General features: G+C 37.9%; 5 protein-coding genes across 13 annotated transcripts in view; 2 read left to right on the forward strand and 3 right to left on the reverse strand.

Annotated features, from left to right (window-relative positions):
• Window positions 1-1,269: 1,269 nt before the first annotated feature.
• Window positions 1,270-2,627, reverse strand: LOC124186113 (NPC intracellular cholesterol transporter 2 homolog a-like). The gene is made up of 3 exons (XM_046577518.1): window positions 2,573-2,627; window positions 1,945-2,118; window positions 1,270-1,615 (listed from the first exon to the last, which is right to left on the reverse strand). Exons 1-3 carry the CDS (start codon window positions 2,589-2,591, stop codon window positions 1,344-1,346), a joined length of 465 nt encoding a protein of 154 aa, XP_046433474.1. The 5' UTR covers window positions 2,592-2,627; the 3' UTR covers window positions 1,270-1,343.
• Window positions 2,628-4,888: 2,261 nt separating this feature from the next.
• On the reverse strand, window positions 4,889-12,022 carry LOC124186111. Of its 3 annotated transcripts, none has more exons than XM_046577514.1 (4): window positions 11,827-12,022; window positions 6,753-6,866; window positions 5,796-5,971; window positions 4,889-5,137 (listed from the first exon to the last, which is right to left on the reverse strand). In XM_046577514.1, exons 1-4 carry the CDS (start codon window positions 11,963-11,965, stop codon window positions 5,048-5,050), a joined length of 519 nt encoding a protein of 172 aa, XP_046433470.1. In that variant the 5' UTR covers window positions 11,966-12,022; the 3' UTR covers window positions 4,889-5,047. The 3 variants fall into 3 exon arrangements, with proteins under 3 accessions (XP_046433470.1, XP_046433471.1, XP_046433472.1); XM_046577515.1 differs by lacking the exon at window positions 11,827-12,022 and adding an exon at window positions 8,762-9,085; XM_046577516.1 differs by lacking the exon at window positions 11,827-12,022 and adding an exon at window positions 6,986-7,079.
• A 2,359-nt stretch (window positions 12,023-14,381) lies between these two features.
• On the forward strand, window positions 14,382-17,761 carry LOC124186112 (ecdysteroid-regulated 16 kDa protein-like). The gene is made up of 3 exons (XM_046577517.1): window positions 14,382-14,672; window positions 15,595-15,899; window positions 17,575-17,761. The coding sequence occupies exons 1-3, from the start codon at window positions 14,585-14,587 to the stop codon at window positions 17,653-17,655; spliced, it is 474 nt and encodes a 157-aa protein (XP_046433473.1). The 5' UTR covers window positions 14,382-14,584; the 3' UTR covers window positions 17,656-17,761.
• A 479-nt stretch (window positions 17,762-18,240) lies between these two features.
• Window positions 18,241-27,526, reverse strand: part of LOC124186114 — a 50,312-nt gene continuing 41,026 nt past the window's right edge. Inside the window, exon 4 of the mRNA XM_046577522.1 lies at window positions 18,241-18,987. The gene's annotated coding sequence lies outside the window, so the exon portion shown is untranslated. The remainder of the gene's footprint in view (window positions 18,988-27,526) is intronic.
• LOC124186107 (nephrin) overlaps window positions 20,381-27,526 on the forward strand; it is a 154,534-nt gene continuing 147,388 nt past the window's right edge. For 4 of the 7 annotated variants that reach the window (XR_006871560.1, XM_046577504.1, XM_046577505.1 and 1 more), the window contains exon 1: window positions 20,382-21,235. Coding sequence is in view for 6 of the 7 variants with exons in the window: in XM_046577504.1 (XP_046433460.1) it covers window positions 21,139-21,235 (97 nt within the window). In the remaining variant the exon portion in view is untranslated. Of the gene's footprint in view, window positions 21,236-27,526 lie in introns of all 7 variants that reach the window. The other 3 variants (XM_046577506.1, XM_046577507.1, XM_046577508.1) reach the window with 2 other exon arrangements.

Raw genomic sequence — 27,526 nt, forward strand, 5'->3', positions numbered from 1 at the left:
TCATTTACTCGAGCCTACCGAGCTTCGGCCTGGTTATCGTCTTTCTCACCTCGCCTTACGGCGACAGCGGAACCTTCATGGTGTGATTTACAGTGGTCCTGGAAATATCCTTGAATTTGTGACGTATTTTTTTCTGAACACGATGTGCCTTGAAAGTTAATTCAAAATTCTAAATAATATATAAAAGTTGATCGATCATTGCGTCGAATTCATCGGTCAAAATGTTCAAGACTCGAATTGCGAATGGTCGAAACGACGAGCTTAATAGTAAAATATTTTAAAGCTCGCCTCAGCAGCTTCGGAGAATTGAAATTTCTTCAAATTTTCAACAACTGCAAGTTTCGATTGCTCGGGCATACGAACCTTTCGGAATTTTGAGTCTTAGAACTGAACAAATTCTCCATAAAAGTGAAAATCTACAAGTTTTTATGAGAAACTATTCATACTCACAAATTTGTATGAAATGTCCTACTTTTCCTAAAAGTTTGTTGAAAATCGTCGATTTTGTCTCACATCTTTTTTTTTCTGATTAAATTTCTCGCTCTTTTCCAAAAATATTGCTATTCTATTCTGACGTTGAGAAGTCTTCGCATGTATATCTTAGTATGTTTTGCCACTTTTCAAGGCCCAGTGGGATCAATTGTCTGCACAGTCGTTACCGTGGCTCGTTATGTCATACAGACTTGCTTCGTGCATGTCCATCTACTGCGGAACGAATTATCAATATATCGCAGTGTCTTGACTCGACGCTGTGATAAAATTATCTATTTTTCGATCTGACCTAAACCATTCCAAGTTCACGAATCGCGTCGATTAGCAACACTCTACGTCTTTTCTCAAACGCATGTTTTTTTTCTTATTCCTATTTGTGCGTTAATTCAAACCTTCACGACAGTTTTCGAGGTATTGAAATCCTCCGAAGCGTTCTTTGTTAATTGTGTAAAGAGTCGTAGGTATTTCAAAGAATCTCTTTTATATCAGCTCACAAACGTTTCAGGGATTAATTAGCGGTGGGTACTTAATTAGAGACTCGTTGTTGATATGCTTGCGGCAAATTGTTCGTTCGGTATAAAAAAAAAATAAAGTATCTTGATTTTCAAAAGATACAAGTATACGGAAACGAACGATACTTATTGACAAAAAGTCAAGGAACGCGATGAAAATCTTGAAAAAGATGTCACTCGGGGAGCTTTTCATCCTTGTTTTAATATTTCCGTGCGAATGAAAATGTCGTTGGGAGAAATAGAATTAAAAGGAAACGTCCAGACATCCGAGTCAAAAATTTGTACAACCTTATATATTCTTTCTTAAATTTATCGATTACAATCGCGGCTTTTACGTAACTACGATCTGTCCTGGACCTTTACGGGTACCCTGAAGCAGACCTGGGCGTCGCCGTTGTCGTCCAAAAGTGCGAATTCGATGGTCAAACTGAGCTTCGGGTAGGACGCCAGGACCGGCATCGACAAGCCGTAAGTGACCTCTTCTCCGGCGTCCAACGGACATTCGGCGTTAGTCAGAGTATCGCAGGCGTCTTCCTGACCGATGTCGTAGTTGATGCTCAGTCCGAGAACTATCGCCTTTACGCGGGGCGTAAGGGTCGTCGTGTCGGCGGCTGTGGGAGAACGAAATCAAATTAAATGTGATAAAAATAACGGATTTTCGCGACTTTTTATACACAATATATATAGTATTATATATATTTTTATACAATGTAATTTCAAGATAAGGAAGTAAGGTGCGAAGTAATGAGAAGGATAATATAAAGATACGACGAATGTTTGACGAATAAGTAAAAAATAAAGTTGAAGAAAATGTACGAAAACGATTCATTGTCTCGTATTTTATTCGAGCAATCTATGCAATTGTTTAGTGAAGAAGGGAAGAGCGACGGGTTTAATTTATCGTCCGTTATCGCGTTGCTTGTCGTTTTTTTGTACTCACTGACTTCCCAGTCCCATTCGGCGGATGCTGTTTCTCCTCGGTAAAGAGCGCAGGGGGTTTCGGTACATCCGTCCATGCGGAAGTCAATCGGGTCTGCGACCGTTGAGCAGGATGTGTAGGGGGTTGAGTCACCCTGAATGCCGGTGGCAAGGCAGAGGGTGAAGAGAACGAGAGCTGGAAAAGAAGGAAACAGAATAACGAAATCAGGGGAATCAGGTTCGTGCCGTTTTCGAAACGAGAAGGAAAGAGAAGATAGGGGGGGAAAAAAAAAATGATCGAAAACGCGGAAAAATAAATGGATTAATAATTTTAGAGTAATTTCCAACTTTTCGTGCGAATGATTATTGATCGTTGACATAAAAATCTGTCGAATTAGCGAAAAAATTAATAGTAATAGAGTAAAATAAATAGAGATTTGTTAGTAAAAATTTTCAACTTTTAAATACAACTTTCTGTTCCGATGCGAACTGCGATTACTGATCGTTGACTTGAATTCTGTCGAATCGGCGAAAGAATTTTCAATATTCATTCGCGTGAATTATTTTTCCTTTGACGTGAATTTATTTTTCCGGAACGAATTTTTTCCTTCTCCTTAAACGTTATACGATAATCGTGATAAACTAATTACCAAAAGTTGTCGATGCCATGGTCAGGTCTTGTTTCACGAAATCGTTAGACGATCGCTACAGATGCAGTGTGAATTTGAGTAGGCGGGTAGCCCGGTATTTATACCAAAGACGGGCAACTCGTATGCCGGCAATATCTAATCGTCGAACACCTGTTCAATGGATTTATTTATTAATTAGAAAGAAAGGTAAGAGAGAGAGAGAGAGATAGAAAAAGGGAAACACCGATGGAGTAGAGAGGAGTAGTAGAGTGGCAAGATAAGAAATGTCGGACTGTCTCGTACGATGTGTTTGTATTTCTAATAAACGTTTACGAATCGACGTTTTTTCGTTGGTGTAGGTTTCTGGACACCTGCAAGTTGGAATGGTAGAAAAAAAAAAAATGGCACATTTTTTTTTATTACACACCTTCGAATCGTTCGCGTACGATAAATCAGTCACATTGTATCGCTCGAGCGGTTATCGATCATCTTCACACTTCATCATCTTCAGAGGCTTACACAGGCTTGGAGTATTTTAAACGCGACGTGTCGTTGATCTTCGATGGTTTATCATCGGTTCTTTCTATCTTTCGAAGATTTTAATTTTGCCTATTTCCGTTTTTCTACATCCCGATCGTTTCATTGGCGAGATATAGGCGTATAGAGTTAACAAGGTTTTAGTAACTTATTGGAACTGGGGAAAATCTCAGGGAAAACTAGGTTCTAGATCCTTAAAAGCCTGGAAAAGTTGTGGAATATTTTTTTTTTTTTTTTCATAAAATTTGTGGCCACTCTGATTTGTGCAAGAAAAATCCAACATTGAACTGGAAAAATCTTCCAGTCATCGATAGATCTTATATTTCTTCTGTCATTTTCTTTTCTCGCTAAAACGTATTTGACATTTTTATAGTCAATGCGAGGAGTTGGAATTTCATTCCTGGAAATTATTTGTCCATTTTTCTTTAATTCTTTCCAATTTTTAACATCCAGCATTTTCAATAAAATCATAGTAATATTTATATAAAATATCGCTCCGAATTCCCAGACGCAACTTGTCAAATTTCACCTTCATTTTCAACTCTTGCTATTAAATATGGTTATTTTACTTACAAACGATTAGACTGAAAATGAATAAAGAGACGAATAAATTATAGGTAGGTATGTGAAAAACGATGGCAAATTTTTGTAGTAACGGAAAAGTAGTGAGACTTTCTAGAGAGAGCAAGATAGAGAGAGAGGGGGGGAGAGGAGTTTGCGCGATATCCGTAACTGATCGGAAAATCTTGATGATCGATAGCGTTCGCCCACCTGCGCTGATTTTAATCTGTATGATTTCTGTTATTTATCTGGGTTACTGATAAACGCTGCGGCACGATGCATGCGGTTAAGTTTGACAAACGATGAGTAATTTATGTACGTGAAATTAACGTACTGCGATACAGAGACGAGTTTGTCAAATCTGCATATCTGCCTGCACCTGCACCTTAAAAAAACAAAAACGCAGGAGAAGCGAACACCTGCAATTTGGATTGTAAAAATTCTACATCCACGATTGTTTTTTTTTTCTCTTTTTGTTTCGATTTCTTATCTTTTTTGGTTAAATTAAACCGATAGGACGACGATAACAATGATTGCTCGACGAATTGCATTTACAGTTTGAAAATCCGTTGAAACTATCGTATTGTAATAATTGATGAAAATGGAAATCATTTTTCAACCTTAACGCAAAGCGTTGGAAAAAGGTGGCGCCAAGGAATTAAAAAATAAATTTAAGAATATTAAAAACGCTAGATAAATTTCGATCGTTGTCTGAGTATTTTTTCAAATCTTTTTCTCTTCCGTTTCTGTGACGAAATTTAATCGTACTAGATTAAAATCAGCATCGTTTCGTTAGAATTGTCGGAAATTTTACCGCATGCAGGCCTTTGATTTTGCCTTTGCCATTGTTTTGAATTATTAATTAAACAAACAGTCGGTAAGTGGTAGTGAAAATTTGAACAATATTAATTTTGTCATCTTTGGAGGAAGTAGACGATAAATACTTGCCTATAGACGGTTACTTACGCAATGCCGACTCAAGATCATTGTTTAAACAATCTGCATTGTCGGCGACTCACTGCGAATGTTGGTAAAACAGCGAGCCTTACCTGCTGCTGTAAGTAACACAAAGTTGCTTTCTATTTATCGTCAGTTCTCGATATACTTGAACAGCAGGGCAAAGCACCGGCATGTGAGAGAATTTTAGTAAAATTAGAAAAATATTAAAGCGTCGTTGAAATTAGAAGAGGTCCAAATTTTGATGAAATTTTTAGGGAAAAAAAAAAACGAAGCGTGAAATTCATTTTCGAACACGTTTATTTACCAATTTTACAGACATTTTGAAAATAGGAATGAACAGGGAGAAAAGCATCGAGGAAAGGCGACAGAAAACAGCTAAAAAATTGCAAAAATAGTAGAACAGAAAAATTGAAAAGTTGATTTGATTCAAACTCGAGATCAAGCGAGCGTGAAGATGACCGTCAATTTGTAACACACGAGCAGCTCATGGGCCGAATTTGTCATCGTCCACCAGAGCGACCCACGTAACTGAAATGAAATTGGAAAGAAGAAAAGGAAATAAATAAGACGCCGATGAAAGGGGGGAAAAATAGTAGAAAATAAATCAACTGGGTCAACCCTTTCAGTCACATTTTCTTTTTAACGTTCCTTGCGAAATCCTGAAATTTTTTGCGCTCTCAGGCAAAGAAAGACACAAACTTTGGAACGATTAGGATTTTTCGTGAATGTATTTCGTTGGCGGGGAGATTTAACGATCAACGTATACTAAAAATGCTTGGAATTTATTGGTCGTCAAACAGAAATCTCGGAACGGCGATTAGATTTACAAGATTCAATGCAAAGGGGTAGTTTTCATCCTCCTTAGGGGTGCGTATAGATAGTGTTGGGAGTCCAATCTGTTCTCGTCCTAAAATCGTACTGTCTCAAAGTAAATATTCGCATAGATCTCATTCGAGAAGACTGTCCAAAACAATGTTGATAACTCACCCCGTTTTAACCCTATTTTAAGGGTGGTTTTTAGTTTTCTCAAACTTTTGACATCGGATTCGCATTCAGCGTCGAAATGTACACAGGGAACGTATAATTGCACTTCCGTGCTAAGAACCAAAAGAATGAAAAAAAAATACCGAACTGCGTTACTGAAAGGGTCGAAGCTTCGGTGAAATTCGGCAAAGCTCAAGCTCACCGGCGGCACGTTGTCGACTCTGACGGCAGCTTGGTATTTCACTCGTCTCCCATTTTCCAACCGACAAGCGTTCGATCCTTGGACCGCCGTGCAAGGGTCTGGACTCACCTGAGCCTGCAGTTGGATCGAACTTACCACGAAATAGACATTCTGAACGAGTTCCTCAGAATCGTAAGCTGCAATTTAGGGAAAATTATCCACAATATTCAATTTGGCTTGTTAGAGGAGTTTCTTCGAAGCTTGACATTTTCGAATGATTTTATCGCGAGATAATCCAGGGTGGCAACGGGGGATTTTTAATTTGCTCGTGGAATGGATTGAAAGTATTAGTTTTTTATCTTGGGAATTAGAAATGATTTTTTCATGTAACAAGTTTAATTCTTTTTCGTCGTGAAAACAAATTGGCTTGAAAGTGAATTTTTTTTTTTTGGGTACTGGATAATCTGGAAATGTCATGGAATTTTTTCTTTTTTTTTTTTTCAAAAAAATTTTGGCCACCCTGGAGATAGTCGTAAAAAAAAAAAATTACGAATAGAAGATTTGTTAATTTCGAATCACTTCCAAACGGTTAAAAACCTACTCATAGATTCGCTAGGTTTCACTTTACGATGATTCATTTTATTCGAAAGATTATTATCTAAAAATTCAGTGGAACAATTTCTTATCATTATGCGTTGGCATTGTTTTGAAGATATTTTCGCAGATTAATAATAACAGTGATTTGACGAACACTTAACTCGCGATTGTTTCTTAATAAAACGAAAAAAAAAAGGCTGCGGAATATTGACAAACCGTATTGTCAAAATCCGGAAATTAAAAAACAAAAAGTGAACAACATTTACGCCAATTTCAATTTCGAGTAATAAGTACAAGCGGCTGCTAAGCTAAAAATAATCGAGTTTTAAAAATAATCGATTATTTTTCGTGATTCCTAGTAAGGGGTGGATTGTTCAATACCTGTCCCTTGGACCAAAAAATTGGTCGTGACGTTGACCGTCGATCCAATTACGATTCGGCAAGGATAGCTGGAGCAGTCCGACACCTCGATGCTCTCCAGATAGTAAATCGAACCTGTTGATCGGATTGAATTATCCAATAAAATTATTCGAACTACGTAGCGTTTTTTTTTTTCTTTTTTTCTTCCTCTTCTCAATTAAAAAACATTTATTTTATTTTTTTTCCATACATACGTATTTTCAAATCCAACTTGTTTGAGAAATTTGCGAAAATATTTAAAGAAACTGTTATTACTGACTTGTATTTATTCATTGTTATATATTTTCTCATCTAGTCCTCTGATCGGAATTGAGGCTTATTTTAACGAATCGCGATGCAAATCAATGATTTTAATTATCGATACTTCGGTATATTCTACATAGATAATATACTCGTATTTCTCTATGCATTATCTTGAGCGATTATATCGGCACGCGTGGTCTCAATTATTATAATTATACGAGATAACTACTATCGTGACGCAATAACGGGGCTTAGCGTTCGCTTGGAGTTTTCTTTTATGTTTTTTTATTCTTTTCTCTTTCTTTTCTTATTTTCTTTCATCCTCTATCCTTCAGTTTATCCAATTCGTATTAATTAATCTCTCCACGCTACGATAAATGAACAGGGATATCGAACAGTCGGTATTGATTTAAATTACCGCGAGAAGGTGAGAAGTAGTATTAACGAAAAGATTGGAATTGCAGTATCTGTCATCGATGTAAAAAAATGTTTCAAACATTTCCAAACGACTGAAACTTTTGATCATCGAACCGATTTCCAACGATAGATTAAAAACAAACGTGCGAAAAAAATTATTAACGAAGAACGAAATTAATTCGACAGACGTTTTTAAGCATTTCCAATCGCGCGGTGAATACATTGTGTTATTAATCTTTTTTACATATAAATATGTACGTGTAAAGAATTTGTCGATGCAAGCGATTGCGGTTTTAATCATAATGTAGCGATTTCAATCCGCCTTGAGACGTGACATATATCAATTATCGTTTCGGACAGTGATTTCGCGTGTAAGCGATTTCATCGAAAATTCCTCATCGAGCAATAAGCTATCCGCGCTATATTCTATCCAACGCGATCGCCTATCGATTATACATAGCCGATCGGATCGCATTAATTGTCACTTTTTATTTTTTGACACGCGGCGTGACGAGGTATTATATATACCACAATGTAGGTGTATATAAATAAAATGTGTGAGAAACTTGACGGAGAGAATAAAAGCGGTTGATTGCCTCTCAACCTTCACGACGTTGCGAATAATTATACGTATAATTTGTCAATGTGTATTGAGTATAAATTGTACGCGATAATTGATCGGAATTTCGGCCGCGAGCGAAAACGTGATGGAAATTAATGTTGATTATCACCAACGTCTGTTTTCGCGAAAACGAAACGAGTGGATGGAATAAACATGAAACCGGAAGAGTAAAAGAGAATTTTTCAAATTTCGAAGCAATTATCCGTGGGAATGAAAATTTGAACGTTAAAATTCGATTCCGTTGTTCAGATCGTTGTGAAAAATCTTTTACATCCTACTTTGCCGGGTTTCACGGTTAACGAAAACGGAGGGTATGAAAAATCGTGACGATTCTTGCAAATGCGTTAATATAATTATAACAACGTATCGAAGGATTGATTCATGCATTATTTTCGATTGAAATTATCCAGAATCGTTTCCTTCTCTGATTTTTCTTTTACATTTTCAGTCAACGTAAATTTTTTACTCTATTGCAATTTATAGAAAAAATACACACACAAAAAAAAGAAAAAAGGTTAATTTGAATTTATTAAATTGCGCAGTAAGCTTGTTGTGTTCGTTAACCGAACGAAGAGTAAATGTTTCGCGAATTCACTCACATCTTAATTAATTTACCGTGTAATAATAATAATGATATATTCACTGTTTCCCATCCGAAATAAAATTTAATCTTTAACAATTTACTTACCACAATCCTCAAACGGCACGACGCTAGCTGCTACGGAAATGGCATTTGTCGTTAAAAATGGGACAACCGAAAGGAAAAATATACACTTGATAATTAGCTCGGCCATCGGGACGCATTTATATATACATATGATTGAATCGATTTCGGGAAAATATATAAACGGGGATTGACTTCGTCGTATAATCAAGTTGACCGGTATCACCAATTTGCACTCTGTCTATGCCTGTGTCTAAATATATTTATGTGCGATTGCTTGTTTGTGTCTGTGTGTGTGTGTCGAATAAATTATTTCACCCGGATCGAATACCGCCGATCGAATACCAGATTTATCAAATTTCTTCACCCTTATATCGTCTTTCGATGCGACGGTTCTCAACCCGACCGTCCAGCGATCACTGACAGAACAATGCCGGCATCCTTTGTTCCGCTCTTTTATTTCCCTAAATCGTAACAAGCGATTTGAATATATTTTTCATCCCGCCATTCGCAATTTCTTTATACACGGGGTAAAGTTTTTTTTTTTTTCCTCTCAACTCTGCGTCGAATTACATAATATTACATGTTTTGGTTGTCGGTTTATCTCGCTTTTGTGTTTTTTCTCAAATTCTTCCCACCTTCGATTACGAAAAATGTTAAATATACGTTTATATTCTTCTTGTTTTTTTTTAACTTTCAATTTCTCGATGATGTGTCATTTCCTCTTTATCCGCGTACACAGAATTTTCGATCGAACAAAATTCTAACGATCGCTGCGATGAATTCGATTGAATAAATATCGCGGATGAATATCGGAGAATAATTGAAGTTTTTTTTTTTTTTCTTTTCTTCCACAGATTCGCGAAATTTTTGTGATAAATTTCGATATTTTGAAATAAAATGACTACAAGATTTACCCGTATAATCATATTATGATATTAGAAAATTGCGATACGCATGCGTCAAATACAATAATATTATTTCGACGTCTCTGATTGATCGATCGATTTGGCAAAAGTGTCATTCATATTCCGAAGCGATAGGCATTTCCCTCTACTTATGTTATATCTCTATAATAATATATATATATACACGTATCTGTTGAAATGACGCCGTGATTATTGCTATAGAAAAATTAAATCACGCTGATGCATTGCCAGACGTTGAAACGATCGGAATTTATTAATCGGCTAACACGATCTAGTCTGCTACTCAATCTGCGACTCTGATTGCCACTTCGTCTCTCGAATTGTGCCGGCGATACTTTTGCTATCAAAAATATCGTAACTCGTTTATCGATGGCGATTGGCTGTTTTCCTTACCTCATGCTCCTTTTGCTTTTTTCGTAAATCGCGAAGCCGAAAGTTTTTGCGAAACGCATATTATACGCGTGTACGTATGTATTATACCTAGTATAAATGTAAAGGTAATATGCAAAAGTTGCTATCGCCACGATGTCACGGGTGTTACGTAAATACGTAACTTGAGCAAATTGAACACCGGTCGGATTCCCAGGGCTTATTATCTTTTTTCACCGTCACGTTGTTTTCTTTCTTTTCTTTTTCATGCCTGGCCAAGTAACGAATGATGAAATAGGAGCGGTGCAGTTACTGATAATGCTGCTTTTGCAGAAGACACAATGGCGTGGTATAAGTGTGGAAAAGAAAAGAAAAGAAAGGAGAAGAATCGCGAAATTCAAACTTGTGGACAATTTATTATATCGATTAAAGTGCCGATGTGGATATAAGACCGTTTTTTAATTCGCAGACTTACGTTACATGTATATACTGTTAAATTTTTTGATCGATTTCTTACCGATCTAATGACTTACGATCGAGATATTTTATCGACAGGTATCGTCGATCCTGGTTTTTTGATTCACGGATCTACGTTATATTACACTGATCAATTTTTCGGTCGATTTATTACCGATCAACCGACTCACGACAAAGATATTATAACGACAAGTATCGTTGATGCCGGTTTTTCGATTCACAGATTTACGTTATATATATTGTTAAATTGTTTGATCGATTTCTTACCGATCTAATGACTTAGGATCGATATATTTTATCGACGAAAGTGGCAAAATACATTCGAAATATACCAACATACATCAGTTCAGTCCAACGGATCAAAACACCAGCAGGTATCGCGTGAAAATCTATTCATCATACGGAAATGAAAATCGTATTTCCGTAGGCAGTAGCAACAACTTCCGGTCGAGGAGATACGCGGCCGCTCATTCGCAGCCATCTAACCGACGCACGTGTGCATGTCGAACGTGTCGTACGTTTAGATGGCAGCTTATTAGGTACACCCGGTGCACCGGAGCAGTCAAGGTGATGCGAGATGAAAAAAACTCCAGGGGGAAATTATTTAGAATTCACATCACGACTAACGACGCACCGCAAGTCACGTTCCCTCCGGCTGTCCTCGTCTTTCAGCTATATTACACGTTATTCGTTCCTCTTCCGGTCTTCCGACAAGCGTAACGCGAAGACGTGACAGCTTTTGTTTTTTCCGCCGTACAACGCGGTATCGAGGAATTTCGAATGGGCTGAAAAACGGACCCGAAGAACCCAAGACATTTGACGCAGGGAATAAACGATTGTCAAAAGTGCCGGTGAAAAATGGTAAAAATTTAAAAAAAATTTCCTCCATTACCGATCGTACGGAATTTTTAACTGGTCTGTTCGCTTAAAAAATTTACACGGGTAACGGTTGTTTTTTAATAGTATTAAGATGAAGAAAGGACAACGACGATTTAAAAATCACGATTAAAAATGACGAATAATTGTTGAAAGTTCAAAGAAAAAGTAAAAAAACGAAAGAAATAAACAAAGTCAAGGTTGATTTGTTTGCCGGTGAAGTTTTAACATTTGTGCTCACGTTTTTTCTTCCTTGACGTTTCTTTATTTTATTTTTTTTCTATTTTTCGTCGTACTTTCGTTATCATTGACCGAAACGACTTTGCAATATTTCTGCTCCGCACCGCGTGCGGTCATTTTGCAATATGCGTATAGTTGAATAAAAATAATGAACAAATCTGCAAGTCAGTCTATTTGCAGTAATATCGTAATACACACCTGCAGATTCTGGCGGCAAGGTCGAGTTCGGAATAAAACTGTCAGCATGGTTTTTAACGATATTGACAAAGGTCTGAGAGGCTTGTACCGCACGTACGCCTACGATAATGTATGCGCGAATACGTAGGTGTACACACATGTGCAATGTACATGATACGCGTGACGTAAGCGCTTGGCAATTACACAGTACGGCAAATTAAATTCGCGTCGATGCTCGTGCACAGAGCGCTCTGACGAATAAAACGATTCCCAGAGTCTATGGCGTGCAGTTTAAATGAAATATACGGATTCCGATCGTTGGATTTATTCGCCAGAATGCCTAACGATACGTTACGTACGAAACAAGATGTGGCATTAGGACAATTGTCTCCAATTCGGATTGAGAGGGGATGGATTTGACGAATGCTGAGTTAACACCGGACAGCGAAAACGGTGCCGAAGACTTGCGTAACTCGGCTGATGCCTGGTGACGATGGTCGGTGGAATAAGAAAAATAAGACGAAGAGGGGAAATTAATTCTTTTAATGCGTACAGTTTTCCTCGCAGTCAGATATCTTGAAACTTTTGGGTGCAAAGGGGGTCTCGAAGTCGCTGGTTTGAAAAATGGGGTCGGATCTGAGAAATTGTCAAAATTTGAAATAGCGGATCTAGTTTGAGCGAATAGGATGAATTTTTATATTTTCAGTCCGTTGTATCGGATCCGCTGTTTTGAATTTTCAAATTTCGACGTAAATCTTGAATAAACGATTCAAATAAGGTATCTCATATATGAGACGCTGTTAGAGTTGTTACAGAATAAAAATCGTAATGGACGAGAGAGAAAAAAAAAGACATAAAATAACAACAGGATAAACGATCTGCTCGTAAACGATTATTAAACGGTTTGACCGGCGTGACGATGGGCGAGTAGGTTTTATAGTTTTTGCATTTTCATGCCGATCGCTGCTACCGTTGTTGCTGGTGCAGTGGAAAGTTTCGCTTTTGAGAATTGTTTTCGTTGCAGCACCTGCAGGACACGTGTTGTTCTTCTTTCTCATTTTTCTCCCTCGTCACCGTTAGTCATTTCCCCATTGGAATTTTACAAATCGGTTCACGTGAGTAGTTTACTTTCAGTCGCTGTTGATCTTGGCAATTTTTTTTTCATTACCCACATAATAATTGCTTCTGGTCGACAGGTATAAAAAATGGAGAAAGAAAGAGAAGAAATGATGCGAATGAATCGACCGATCTTTGTCGATTTTTCGTGTCGAGAACAATCGATCGGTAATCGATAGATGAAAATGATTCCTGTATAAGTCGGTGCGAATGTTTTGTTTGCTACAAAATTTAGTACAGATGCTAAATCGGCACCGGAAGACCGTGTTTTCTCTTGTTTTCCAGAAATTTATGTCAGATTCTCAAATGGTATGTGAAATTTATTCAAAAGAAGTTGGGATTCCTTGAAAGTTTTCTTTACAACGATTATTTACGTAACAATTATCGTCCAGAAATTTCCGGATCGAGTTTCAGAAATAATTTAAGAAGGTTTCACAAGACTCGTGAAGAGCATTCGTATCAGGGTCCAGTAACGTGAACTTTGCTCTTTAGCGCAGGCAATCGAATAATTTTCTGTACCCAGAACGGAAAACAACGATCGGCAGGAGAATTATCAGACACACGGTGACCTCTTTCGGTATACTTGATATTCGAGATCACGGTCTCACCGACTGGTCAACACGTTACGGTAGCAGGTTTTTCACTCCTTTATTTTCAGGTTTTTCCGCTCTACTCGTTCCTCGAGTGTCCGATTAGTGTGCGGCGCACGATTATACGGCAAATGAAAAGAAAGAAAGAGAGGAAAAATATTATAAAGATATTTTAACGAGTTCAAGCCGTAATGTATTTTCGTGGCGAGTGCGATGTTGAGTTCTTTATTACGCCGATTTCAACGCGTGTATCGCTAAACACCTGGAATGCCGCGTCATCGATTAACGATCTCTGACAAATAAGAAGACGTGGGGAAGACTGTCGAAAAGGAAGAGTGAAGAGATTCCCTTCAAGTTGTCGCTTGACCTCGAATCGAATTGAAGTTGATCGGTATGGATGATCGAATGTACATGATAGTTGCGTTGTTACGATCGAAAAGCGAATAGGATGGGAAGACGAAAGCTGAGACAAGCGTTCGAACGATACGGTTTGCTTTTTTTTCTGGATCTGTTGCTGCCGATACGCCGATCTTGAAAAATTTTCATCATAACCGAATAATTGCTTCTAGTCTAGAACAAGGACGGAATAAGATAAAGAGAAGATGACGAGCAGAGAAAACAATCGACCGATCTTAGCCGATTTTTATATAGCCGAGAAGAATCGATCGGTAATCGATAGATGAAAATAGTTTCGCTGTAAACACGACGAGTAATCCTCGCTCCACTTAGCGACGTATCTGTAATTCTCAGCGAACCGATTTCCCACCAAGCGGAAGAAGAGAATCGTGTCTCGTTTACCGGTGTGACGGATCGGTGTGTGTTTACTACCACTTTTTCATCCTACCTAGACGGGGTTTCATTTAGCCGTGGACTGTCCAGGTCGCCTGTCAGTCTTTGGTCAAGCCTGAGAGCCGTTAGTCGACACCGAGAGACTCGAGCCGCAGTCGCGATCGGTTCGGTTTCTCTCGAATTTCAACAGCCGATCGTTCATCTTCCACCTCTTAATTCGTGGAGCAAGTCGTTCTTGCGACTATACCGATTTAAACTGCCGATTGTGCTTTCACGCTAACATCATGACAAGGGAAATATTTGTGCTAATTTTCGTTGCGTGTTTCACCGCCGATTTCGTCGCCGCAACCGAAGTTCTCGATTGTGCTACCGGTCCGTATAATATTTTACACAGTTATTATATAATACACATTATACTCAATGACCAAGAAACGAGAAAGTTCGATGATATGATCGTTTTTAAGCATTCCACAAATTACAAGAAAATTCATCGTGCAACTGATTGCTTATGCTTTTGTTATTAAGCTCCCTTGTAGCCCTTTGTGACATTTCAACTAATCGGTCGACCTATATTTAATATACCTGTACGTATGTCAGCGGTTTGATGTCACGTCCTTTCACTTCTTCGTCGAAACAATTTCCACGGCGTACCTAATATGGAATTAAAAACCAGAACAATTATAAATACAACCGACTGACATCAATTATATTTGAAAATTCTATGTTTTTAAACTCTCAAGTGTTCAGAAATTGTTAGTATATCGTTAAAATTGTCATACTGCGTAATGTTATTTAGCGATTCCAAATCTTTTCATTCTTATTTACCCATAATTACGTAATTTTGTGCATCGTTTCTTTACTATTTTACACATTTTTCATCAACCCTTTGGCTGCCGTTTTATCGTATTTGCTACAATGACAAAACAGCTGTTATTTTTTTTTTTTAAACATCTTCAATTTCAATTTAAAAATCCCAAAATAATTTGAAAAATAACCAACGCGTTCCAAAAAGTTTTCCACTGAATAATTTCATTTGAAAAAAAATAAAAAATTTTCAATCGGGTATGAAAATTGAAAAACTCTATTTTAAAAAAAGTCTCATATTTCGAACGTAACAGCTTGGCCGTTAAAGGGTTAATTTAGTATCTTTTACATGTCTGACACGATCACCTCTGTGGAAGGTTGGTGGCTTACAATCGGTCATTTTACAACCGTCTCTGGTTTACAATAAATGAAAATAAATAAATAAATAAATAAATAAATAACCAAAGTGTTCCTGATTTTTTGCTTTCAGGCGAGCTTGACAAGAGTGGCAGGGCAGTTTCGATATCGAAGTGCGTCCAGCCGCCATGTTTGCTGAAACGAAAGACGACGATTGACGTCGAGCAGCATTTCGTGCCGAACAGAGACGTCCGTTCCTTGACGACGAGCGTCAACGCGAACGTCCTTGGAATTCCGTTGCCCTTCGTCGGCGTCGACGGATCCAACGCCTGCAATCTGATCTACAACACCGACGGATCGAAGGCGAGCTGTCCGCTGGCCAAGGGCAAGGAATACGTGTATAAAAACAGCTTCCCAGTTCTCCAAATTTATCCACGGGTGGGCAATTAATACATCATTAAGAATCCCATGCGAAGAGATTGGTTTTTTTTTTTTTTTTCGTTGGTTTTATTTGATTTTTTTTCTTTACCTCGTTTAATACCAAACGATAGTATCTTTTATTCGAGCGAAGAAACACTTTTTTCGAACGATTTTGAAATGTTTCGGAAATCGAGTCGTGTTTTTTTTTTTGTTAATAATTGTACACAGTAAATAGTGGCGATCGATTTGTCACAAGCTGTTACCCCAATTCCATACAATTGACAATTTATTTGATATTCGGTGTATCTTGAGAAAATGGTAGAAAGAAAAAAAAAAAAAAAACGATTGTACACTGCAAAATCGAAAGCGTTAAATTTGACGATCTATTTTCATAGACTCGATGAAAAATTACTCGAGGTATCGTATTACTTGTACAAAATGATAAATTTTTTCCCTGATTTGAGGAAATTGATATGGAAAAAAGACTTTAGAAAATTACAAGTGACTTGAAAAAAAAAATCTGCCCTCAATGTTTGTTCTGTTTTATTTTTCTCTTTTTTTTTCTCTTTTTACTGCAATTATTCAACAATCTTCCGAAGCAATGAACAATTTGAAAAAAAAAAAAAATAAAAGTCCCAAGTATGCACGTTACGCGCGGTTTTCAAATTACTCGTTTTCCACGGTTTCGACGTGATAATGCTAAAACACTGTCTCGTTTTTCTTTTGTTTGTTAATTTATTTATTTTTTTTTTTTTTCTGGGCCGCGAATCTCTCGTTAAATTGTAACCGACATGATATTTCAATTCTTCAAAAATATAAACGTTCACAGCGTAATAAAATCACGCGACCTTGCCAAATTTATTTACCGATTGCTTTTCACCAATTCGCTAACCAATCGTGTTTTATTGTTTTTTACTTCTGCAAAATTCACCGTCACCGACTTTCACTCTTTGCGTTATTACGAACTACCTTCGGAATTACACATACACGCAGACGCAGAGGCAAATGTGAATACAATTTATTACGTTACAGAGTCGTTCATGGACCGTGCAGCGAGGCGTACAACGAAACCGGTTTTTAGTCCTTACATAACCATGCCGTCCGTTTTTATAATTTTTTTTGTTTTTCCTAGTTTTTAATGCGTCTTGTTTTTTCGTTCGCTCGTAATTTCGTGTTTCTTATTTTTTTTTCTTGTACCAATAAATTGTCGGTTTCACGGTTCAAACGATCACGTTTCAGCTTTAGGCTTGTACGTTTGAGAGATAAACTATGTCCGGGTTAAAAATCCGGTCTCGTAACGAAGTAGAAAGAAACGAATAGATGAATTAATTAAAAAATACGTGAAAAGCAAATTCAGCTGCGCGCGCACGTGTATCCATTATGTAAATTTTCGCTGCTTATTATCTCCGAGGCGGTCGTTTCATTTTTCATCTCAAAATTTTTATATTTCAATCTTGTTATGTAATGCAAACATGGTAATTAGAATAGATGTAAAAAAAAAAAAAAAAATTATAATCGTCATGTACGTAAGACTCGATTAACGAGTTGATGGATTTTTTTATATTCAAGCGTCTCGCCTATTCGACAAGGTTTTGTTTTTTAACGTTTTAGTCCAATTTGAACTTGAACGTTAAATTTATCACATCTTGAGCTGATTTTTTATTTAATTTCTACCTTCTTCGTTTCATTACAGCTCGTCCTGAAGGTTCACTGGGCTTTGACCGAGGGCCAGGAAACCATCGCATGCTTCGAAGTGCCGGCGCAAATAACGTAATGCCAAATTCACAAATGTAGCAATCGTCCGCACTGCATTCACCGGTAATAATTGTCACACAGTTGTTGGCGTTTTTAACATTACCATTACATTTTTTCTCCATTTATACGAAATGATATTCTTGCAACGTTTTTTTTGTTAATTTTTTCATTTTTTTTTGTGTATTTTAATATTGGATAATGGGTAAAAAAAATTTGAAACAAGGGACAGAGGGGGAAAAAAAGATCCCATGAAATTCCATCATGAATTTTCTTTTCCTTTATTTATTTTTTTTTTTTTTTTTTTCAATCTCACCATCACAGATCTGTACGTAAGTATCAGTAATTTTTATTACATACCTACGTGTAATACAATTATAAAATGTTATAGATGTGTAAGGAAAGTGGAATAAAAATTTGTAAAATTTTCACCCAAGCCCATTACAGCTTAACATTTCAGTCGATAATTGATTGATCGTAGATAAAATTGGATACTTATAGATCGAATGCAACGTTAGTGAAATTTTAGTTGAAAAAATTCATTCGCCTATAAGTTTGTATCATTTTTTTTTCACGATCTGCTTTACCATCGCTGGATCGAGATAGATCGAAAGCCAAGTGAGATACGTCGGTAAATTAGTCAGGCTTAGTAAAAAAAATTTGATCAAAAAATTATCCAATTGTTAGATTTTCCGGACTCCGATATCTGGAATGAATCGAAATGTATGAAATCGTGAGTTTAAAGAAGCGCAAAGAAATTTGCGGCTCGGATAATTTTTTGGACGCTCTTTGAACTCTTCGGTGCAAGTGCACCCGATTGCCCTCGGTATAAAAAGTTGTCAACGTTTTAAGGTTGATATCGAACTCTGCGTTTAAGCTCTCGGCACATGAACCGTTCGACAATTCACCCCCTTGGAAACTGTAAAGATTTTTTCACCAAAAAGCTGCACATAAATTTACTTCCGAAGTGCAGCAAATTTATTTTTGATTCTATACGATTTTTACGATAAGCGTAAAGTTTTTTGTTTGCTTTTTCCCTACATATGTGAAAATGACTATTTGACGACAAGTCAACGCGAAAGTGAGAAAAAAAGGGTAAAAATAGTTATAAACAATTAATTTACTCGCTGAATCAGCTGAGACAATTTTGCGGATAATTTATTGCGTGTAGGTACGAAGTAAAAAACTTATCCCGCTTTCAAACGAAAGTCGATAATTTTTCGCTGGCTAGTAAGGCAGGTTCGTACGGATGATGCTTGAACATCGACAAGTGGCGCCGTCAACGTAAAGCTCCGGAACTGTCGAGTCACGTGTCTGATTATTCAAGTTTACTCACCGACCAGCAAACTGAAAACTAACAAATGTTATAGTCGATTAATTATATATTATATATATAAGGTGTGCAGAAAAATTCTCACGTGAAATTTGCATCAGGTAAAAATTATTTCATCGTTCGATGTACAGTTAAAATTTACTAAAAAAAAAAACATCAATCGCGAAGTTGATCTTCGTGTGTCGTGAACTTTTCCACTGATTTGAAAAAAAAATTATAGCTATTAGATTCCGATTCGGAGACGATGAAACTTTGGTTTGAAACATGTTTCTCGAAAATATTTCATTCTCGAGTTATTCGAGTTTATCGATTCAAACGCCTCACCCTGTACACACTTTCGTTTATTTATTTATTACAATATATAATATATAGGAATTTTTTTCACATCCCTCAAACTCTGGAACTTCACTCAATGCTCGAAACACACGCGAAACGAAGCAATCCTCAATTTGATTTTACGACCGGACAGGTAAACACTGAATATTACGACGTAGATTCAGTCGCGTCTGAACTCGCAAGCTTCGAACCACGGGTCGAAACACATCGCGATGTGTTGTCTATTCTTCGTGCGTAGCGTGAAGCGTTTGTTTTGTTGTGACGGAAGATTCGTCTCCGTTGTAAAGTCTGCGCAAGTGAATCGCACGGGATGTTCGTTGAACTTCGAGTCGAGATGCCGAATTTCGTTGCTTCGAATGATTCCGAAAATCCTTTCGAAACGAATCTGATAGAGGTGATTATTCGCTTTTGTATACAACGTGTAGAAAACTGTTCAACTGTAATTACACACCTTTCTGTTATCAAACTTCGACGTTCTCTGACCTGAATTGAACAATGGGATGGATTGTTTATTTTTATACGAATATGACTCCTGTTTTCTCCGATAAAGTGTGAAGGAAAAAAATTTAATCAATTCAACGAAGACACACTCATACTATGTTTTATTTTTATTAAAACGTGGTTCGAATCAATACAGCGGAAACTCGATTAACCGGACAAATTTGTTGTCGTTAGGCATTCTGATAATCGAAAGTCCGGATAATTCAATGTACGAAGAAAAATATAAAAGTTGAGCCTCAATGGAGCCCAGCAAAGTCCCCGGATCTAAAAACTGGGATGCTCATTCGGAAACATTTTTCAGTACAATGCGCTTAATAGTTTTCCATACGTTTGTTAGCTAGAGCTTAGGTGAAAATGCGAAAAAATTGAGAAAATCGTTTTTTAATTATTTGAAATTGATTCAGAGGGTGGGCCGGAGAAATTCGTCAACACTCTAAATAACGACAAACCTAACGCACAGTTCGATCCGGCAGAATATTTTCACCGCGGAATTCTACTCTGTCTCTCTCTCTCTCTCTCTCTCTCCCCCTCCCTCGGGGGTTGGCACCCTTGGCGCCGCGTAGCGTCGGGACGCGAAGCGCCGTTGCCGCCTTATCTGTCTCTCAGTGCGCCGTCCGCCGCCGGCCGAATAACTGCGCGATCGGAATCGAGTCGCGGGGCTGCGATTGAAACGCCCCTCTTTTTCCCGCCGGTAAACAACGAAGGCGCGAAATCCCGCGCGCGCCAATTTTATTAGCCCTTGGAAAAATCCGGACGATTGTTGAAATAAGATCGGTGCAACAGAGGGCGAGTTTTATCGGTTGTGTTCTCTCTCACTCTTGGTATTTGTGCGCTTTTGTGAATGTCGCAAATTACTCTTGGAAAGTAAATAAATTAACAAATAAAAACGAATTTTCTGTTACTTCGTACAAGGTGTGTTTAAAATGTTTTTACTCGTTTCGTTTCGTGGGAAAATCGTTGTTTTGTACAGAGAAATTTCAGTAGATAGTTGAGTAACGGTAAAGTATGCAAAAAAAAAAAAATTAAAATATTCATATTCTACGAGTAAAGGAAACGATGAAAGAAATTTGTCGCGGAGAAGAATAAATCAACTGTAAATTTAGTGATTAGCAAATGAAATTATTTGTAACAGAGAAAAAGAATATTCAATTTCAATCGTAGGTACGATAATACGTTTTGAAGATAAGAGAAAGCACTTTTCGCTTCGGGGTGTATAATTTGAAGGTTCGTGTTGTGAAATTAGTAGTCGGGAGTGCGGTATTTTGTGAATGTGCGCGCGTGTGTGTTTCGTTGAGTTTTTTAAAATACTTATTCGGAAAATTTACAAATAAAATCATGTGGTGGGTGATTATTATACCGCTCCTTGGACTAACGGCCATCGACGCTGTTGTATTCGCTGCTCGAGTCACGGGGAGCTCTCCTCAAAAACTTGGTGAGCTTATTGATACGTAATTAATACTTTCGGCGAATGTTTGCTACGTTTCAACCGCGGTGATACACTTAAATCCTTCTTTCTTGCCTTTCTTGAAGTAGAGCTTGTTCGAGCTTTCTTCACTCCTTCATTTTTTCAACCCTTTTTTCATTCTATTCGAATAGCAGTTGAATTCCGATTCCTTCACTTTGACCTCATAATTATCGTTGAAGATGAAAGAAATTTTATCCGAACACAACGAATTGAATATATTACAGTATCAACAATAATCTCAGCAATAACATTAACATACGTTAATCATTAATGGATATTATTGCTCGAATTTATCCAGTTGGTACACGCGAAATAATATTAATTAGGCAAATAAATCATAGCTTATTTATTTATTTATTTATTGAGTGCAGAACGAATAATTTCCCAGTAAAGGTTAATTAATCAATATTGACATAATTGCAGATGTGTAACAAAAATACATGTTCATAGATTTATCAATGTTAGTTTCACTAAATCTGCTAATAAACTTTTTACAAATGAAACAAATCAGTTATATCTTTGTTTATGTAAGCAAATGCAGTGAGGATATCCTCGTCGAGTTGAAATTTGCATTGAAAAAAATCTACGACATAACAACCAACATCATACAGAATTCAAATTCACACATTTTTCGTTATTAATTTTTAAATTCAAAACTCACCCTCTCGTCGTCATATTTCCCCGTTTCAGTTTTTTGCTATTAAAAATTCTTATCCCCGAATTTCTTTTGCTCGTTTTTCTCGATCAAATTTATTCCTCCCTTCTTCCTCGGCAAACTTTTGCGCACCTCAAACCGCGACAACTTTCAACCCTGAATTCAGGGCATCCCTCATTAATAAACGCAACGCCATATCGGTCGATTATGACGCATAAAACCTCGCTTCAACATTTTTGCCGTTTTTTGTTTGGTTTTTCAAAATTGAGTAACGAGTCTTCGTCATCGATTTTACTCCAACTAATTTTTCTACGAGCCAGGCCGAAGTTATCACCGTTATCACTTAACGTTATTGTAATGATTTACGTTTCTTAAGAATCGTTATTCCGCCTGTTATTTAATTTATAACAAGTCAAAGCGGTAATTCAAATGTTCAACACTCAACCACTTCAATACAGTAATTTTTTTGATATCAAATTCGAGAAATCGTCGAATTTTTTCTCCATGCTGAAACTTTTGCGACTTTTCAAATTTTTACCGCGATCAAATGTCGCCGAAATTTTACCCAATTCGAGTATACAATTTTCGTCACCTAGACGACCAATTGTGAGGATTGACACGCGCGAAATTGAATTTCCCCGATTCTGGAATATGTACGTATATGGTTTGCATTGTCAGCAAGCATTCGAGAATTTCGTTTTCGTACACACTATTTTTTTTCTCTCATTTTTTTTTTTAATGTTTTTAATACCTACGGTTGCGAAATCAAGTCTTTTCTTAAATACAAAATTCGCAGCTTTTATTTCAGTTGCGGAAAATGCAAATGATATCCACACACGCGCACTCCACGTACGTAAAAGTAGGAGAGGAGAAGAAACAGGGCGTCTTTGGGTACTTTTCGGTTATTTACTTTGTCGCAAAATTGAATCTGAAAGTTGGCGTCAACCCCCCAGGAGCCCCTAAGAAAACGCCAGGTTTACCTTTCGGTTTCTTCCCCATCCACGATTAGCCTCCTATTGAATGAAAAAAAATTGCAAACTTCCCAGTCCGCCTTTTCCCTCCTTTTCCTTCGCTGAAATAACACAAATTTCATTATTACTTTGCACTTTTCTTCATATTGTAGTTTTCCGAATGTTAAAACTGTCTTTTCTTCCCCTCATTTTTACCGGCTGTAAGAAAAACAAACCGGGAAAATAACTTTGTCGCCATACTTTTTACCGTCGTGAAAAAGTAAGAGTCTGTCGGTTTGTTTGACGTACTTTCGTGATCATCTCAAAAATGGCCGAGTAAAAAATCTGAAATTGATAGGATTTGGCAGACAAATGAAAAAGGTTTGAGAGAAAAATTATACGTTTGTCGGTAAAACATGGAGGATCGATTTACTTCCGGTAGAATCGGAAGCTCAAATTAAACGGGACAAGGAAATTTCTCATGCCCATCATTTGATTGTAAAATCCTGTAGTTTTTTGGATAGACCGACAGGCGGAAATTTTTCAAAAATTCTGTTTTTCGGATTCCAGAGGTTCGAAAACGCAGATTCTTCCCAATTAATTAACAATTATTGACAACGTATTTTTTAATAAAAGTAAATTACAGCCTGTGTTGCTCAGGGACAGTTTGGCTCTAAATTAGTGAAAGAATTTTTAAAATCTGTTCAGCAATCCCAGACATCACCTTCCGCATATACGTACGTAACGGCAATCCAGGTCGGGTGACAATGAGAAAAAACGCGCACGAAGGTTATGAAAAAAGGAAGGGAGAAACGGTTGAACAAATAACGGTCATTTACTCCAATGGCACGAAACGGAAAATCCATGCACGTGTGTATCTTTAACCGCAGCAGTTAGCCGAGTCGAAGCTTTGCTGCAGTTTTTCTCCCTCTCCCTCCTTCGCCAACCTTCGAGCTTTATTCGCCGCATGCACTTCGCCCTGTCGCAGTAGCTGCGGTATGAAATCGAATGTGTGGTTTGCACGACTGCGGGATACGTAATAATTTCACATGCGTTTATGCATGATATAATTGGGGGATTCCATGCGAATTTAATCGACGTCTGAACCTTCCGTCGAACCCTGAAGGTCGAACCTTCTTGATAGTTAATCGTTACGAAATTTATTAACACACTGCAGGTAATTCATGTCTTGACTTATTACACGCACGCATATTTTACGATGTATATATTATTCGATTAGGGGGTTTAAGCCTCTTCTTTTCTCTCTCGCTCTCTCTCTCTTTCTGTATAGGCGTAAACGCGTGCGTATAAACATGAATCATCGCTCTTTCGGGTACTATCAATTTCGGCGTTAGCGTAAATTGAGAGTTGGGCCGGAATTAGCTTCCTTTTTTCGAGGAGGGCTGACCACGATGAGTAAACGCGCGCCTCGCAGGATAACCATCTATGTATATATATACATATGCGTAACATTTCGATTTATCGTTCAGTCTATCCACGTATTTACCTTGCCAGCCTACGTTTACCGAAATTCAAACTTCGTTTGTACGTAACACCATTTTCATCTATTTCTGACAAGAGCTGTAACAATTCGAGGGAAAACTAAACGGATCGCAGTTATTTATTGCCTTAAAAAATAAAAAAATAAACAATACGAATAGCAATAAAGAAATAAAGAAAAAGAAAAACGATCAACCAAACAAGATAACAAATATCGAAGGATAGAAAAGCCAGACTTTTGATCGACGACGAAAGAAAAGAAAAACACTTTTGTCGCGTTCCTGAATAACTTCAAATCGAGTTTGAATCGTCCTCTAAAAAAAAAAAAAATAAAAATATATATCGACGTAGGTACGTAGAATATGTAAAAAGAAATAGGAGCGTGAAGGAGGGACTCGACGTCTATTCTCTCTATATAGATACACGTTATACATACATATACGGTATATGTGTGCGTCACATAAACCTGCCTGCACCTTTCTCTAGCCACTCTAACGCACCGCATTAAGCCCGATCCCCCATTCACCCCCCTTCACCCCCATAACATCAATAAAATATCAGCACTGGGAATCCGGAATTGATACTTACACCCCGTGTACGAACCTGGAATGAATTTTTTATAAATCTCTCATGCACACCTGTCCGCCCTTGTGTAGGTATACCTCACAGTCATATTTCATACTTTATAATAATAACAATGATGATAGTAATAATAATAATAACAACGGGAATAGTCATCGATTTGTCTGTATTAACAAGGGTGATCAACTATTGTCGCCGAAAAAGTAACGCTGGAAGTATCAGCTCGAAGAAGGACAAAAGAAAAAAAAAAAAGGTTAATACAAATAGGAATGAAAATAAAAAATCGGATTGAGAAAATTTACATTCGCGTAGATTTTTTCTTATCCATTTTTGCAGAGTTTTATAAATTTTATGTACAAATGTGATGTATTCTTTGTTAAGGTGATCAAGAAAATGATCGTTTGGTTAGGTTAGTGGATTCTGCTGATCCATCGTGAAAATTCGAATGCCAATTTTCTCGCAGACTTAATGCACACCGAAAAATTTTTCTTCTCGTTGTTCTCGGTTGTCCACCAATCAGTGGCCCTAAAAACCGCGTATTTTCGTCCGCCATATTGGATCCGCCATTTTCAATTCCCGGATTTCAAGTTCAGTTTCGTAATCAGCGACCCCACAAGCACATGTGTGCAAAATTTCAAGCGAATCGCACGTAAGAAAAAAATGTACGCACGAAAGGGTTAACGTTTGACGAGGTACGGGCGGTGACGGGAAGTTACACAGATGCCAGTTATAGTATCAGGGGTGCGCGCTGAAGCGCGTGTCCTGCAGCGAAGCCTGTGAATTATGCAACGTATCACTGCTCGGCTACTGGAAACAGTCTCCCGAACCCCTTCGCTCACCTACATCATCTGTTTCAATACAGGAGTTTATGTACACATCGGCCATATTTATTCAGTGCGAATTCGATGCAAATTCCCAACTATCGGATGGGAATTCATCGTGTCCACGTTGTTCGAGAGGAAAGTTCTTGGACTCGACTGTGTACATCTAGTTTCGTTTATGACGGGCGGTTTTTGGAAAGCTTTTGAAACGCTTTCGGAGTGTTGATTAATAGATTCGTCCAGGATACGGGAATCCTGTTGTTAGTTACTAGCAATTTGTTGAACCACTATTTGGCTCTATACTCATTCTTTTTGTTTTCCTCTACGAATGCGGTTAGCTTAGCTTCTCCAGTCTGACTCTCATCTTTTTCATTTTCTTTACGGTCCGCATCTTCTTCATCTTCGGCACTTTCCATGTTCGATAAAGTTGTGTAATGATCATCGGATGTATTTCATCATCTTCGTATTCCTCATTCTATTTCATACCTTCATTAGCTTCTTCGGCCCAAGTCTCATAATTTTCATTTTTTCTCGATGGTCTTTTTCTTCTTCATCTCCAGCACTTTCCACGTTCGACAAAATTTTGTCGTTCATACTTTTCATACCAATCGCCTCAATGTACTCCATCACCTTCGCATACTTCATCTTGGTCCATACCGTCATTCCCTTCATTCGATAAAATTGCATCTTCAATACCGTTCATCCGTATGGTTAACGTTCTTCGTCATCTTCATCCTTTGCAGGTTCTTGAATACCCCTTCCCTTCTTCATCCTTTTCTTCACACCACACTTGACCTCCAACGTTCCATTCTCCCAACTTCCACGGCCCAATATCACCCCCATTCCAATCTCCCTCTCTTCTGCTTCCCCGGTGTTCTTTTTTAATCATAGGAAAGCTACGTGCTCCGAGGCAGTAGTGAATTTGAATTCGTATACATCGGTCCGTATAAAAGGGAAACTGCACGATCGTGGAACGAAGCATAGACGTCTGGAGTACCCACATGTGGTTGGGTATATTTGAAAGGGTTCAACACAGCGGGACGGCGGTTGGAGGGTGGAAAGACCCGCATACTTATTACCAACTTGGGTACCTACGCACATGATCTTGGTCTTTTTCCGAGCTGTGAAAAATGTACGAACGTTTCGCGAAAGGCATATCGGGCCGATACGAGTCGACGATCCTCACCCTCGGCTTCTTCTCATCATCCCCTTTTCTCACTCGGCACAGGGACGCGGGTATTTCCATTTTAATCGGTAACCGGCTCTGTTCTCTCATCTTCCAAGCTTTCCAAGCTCCTCTTTCTTCCGGCACTCCGTCATATTCGCCTCTACCTTCTTCCGGGCATCGCGCAAATCTGCGGACTACTCAAGCCGGTGCATCACGGAGATTTTCCCGGAGCTTTTGGATCTAGGCATTCGTCGAGCGTAAGCCTTGGTAATTACTCATCGCCTCGTACAGCTGGGGATTTAGGGGCGGCCGACACCTGCCGCTCCCTTTCATCCGTCAACGCGTTTTATTACACCGATCGCAAATCTAGGATCTGTTGTTCTCATCCTCGAGCTAAATTCGAGCCTCGGTTTCAGCCCGGAATTAACGCCGCCGATTAATATGTAGATTTTCTATTTTAGTTTGTTCGGAAAATTGGATGGAGGGTGAGATGGAAGAAAAACTTGGGACGAAGATAGAAATTCGTTGCCTCTTATTTACCCACCCCGATTGGAAACACCTTCATTCCATATATACGCTTGT

Source organism: Neodiprion fabricii, chromosome 7, assembly GCF_021155785.1.
Source record: "Neodiprion fabricii isolate iyNeoFabr1 chromosome 7, iyNeoFabr1.1, whole genome shotgun sequence".
Taxonomy (NCBI): domain Eukaryota; kingdom Metazoa; phylum Arthropoda; class Insecta; order Hymenoptera; family Diprionidae; genus Neodiprion; species Neodiprion fabricii.

Excerpts from the sequence above, each read along its gene's own strand:
- LOC124186112 (XM_046577517.1), top strand. The coding sequence starts at position 14,585 with ATGACAAGGGAAATATTTGTGCTAATTTTCGTTGCGTGTTTCACCGCC. Across the intron at positions 14,673-15,594 it reads AGTTCTCGATTGTGCTACCG|GCGAGCTTGACAAGAGTGGC; the intron begins GTCCGTATAATA and ends TTTTGCTTTCAG. Across the intron at positions 15,900-17,574 it reads TTCTCCAAATTTATCCACGG|CTCGTCCTGAAGGTTCACTG; the intron begins GTGGGCAATTAA and ends GTTTCATTACAG.
- LOC124186113 (XM_046577518.1), bottom strand. Across the intron at positions 1,616-1,944 it reads CGAATGGGACTGGGAAGTCA|CCGCCGACACGACGACCCTT; the intron begins GTGAGTACAAAA and ends GTTCTCCCACAG.
- LOC124186111 (XM_046577514.1), bottom strand. The coding sequence starts at position 11,965 with ATGTGTGTACACCTACGTATTCGCGCATACATTATCGTAGGCGTACGT. Across the intron at positions 5,972-6,752 it reads TTTTTTGGTCCAAGGGACAG|CTTACGATTCTGAGGAACTC; the intron begins GTATTGAACAAT and ends CCTAAATTGCAG. Across the intron at positions 5,138-5,795 it reads GAGTCGACAACGTGCCGCCG|TTACGTGGGTCGCTCTGGTG; the intron begins GTGAGCTTGAGC and ends ATTTCATTTCAG.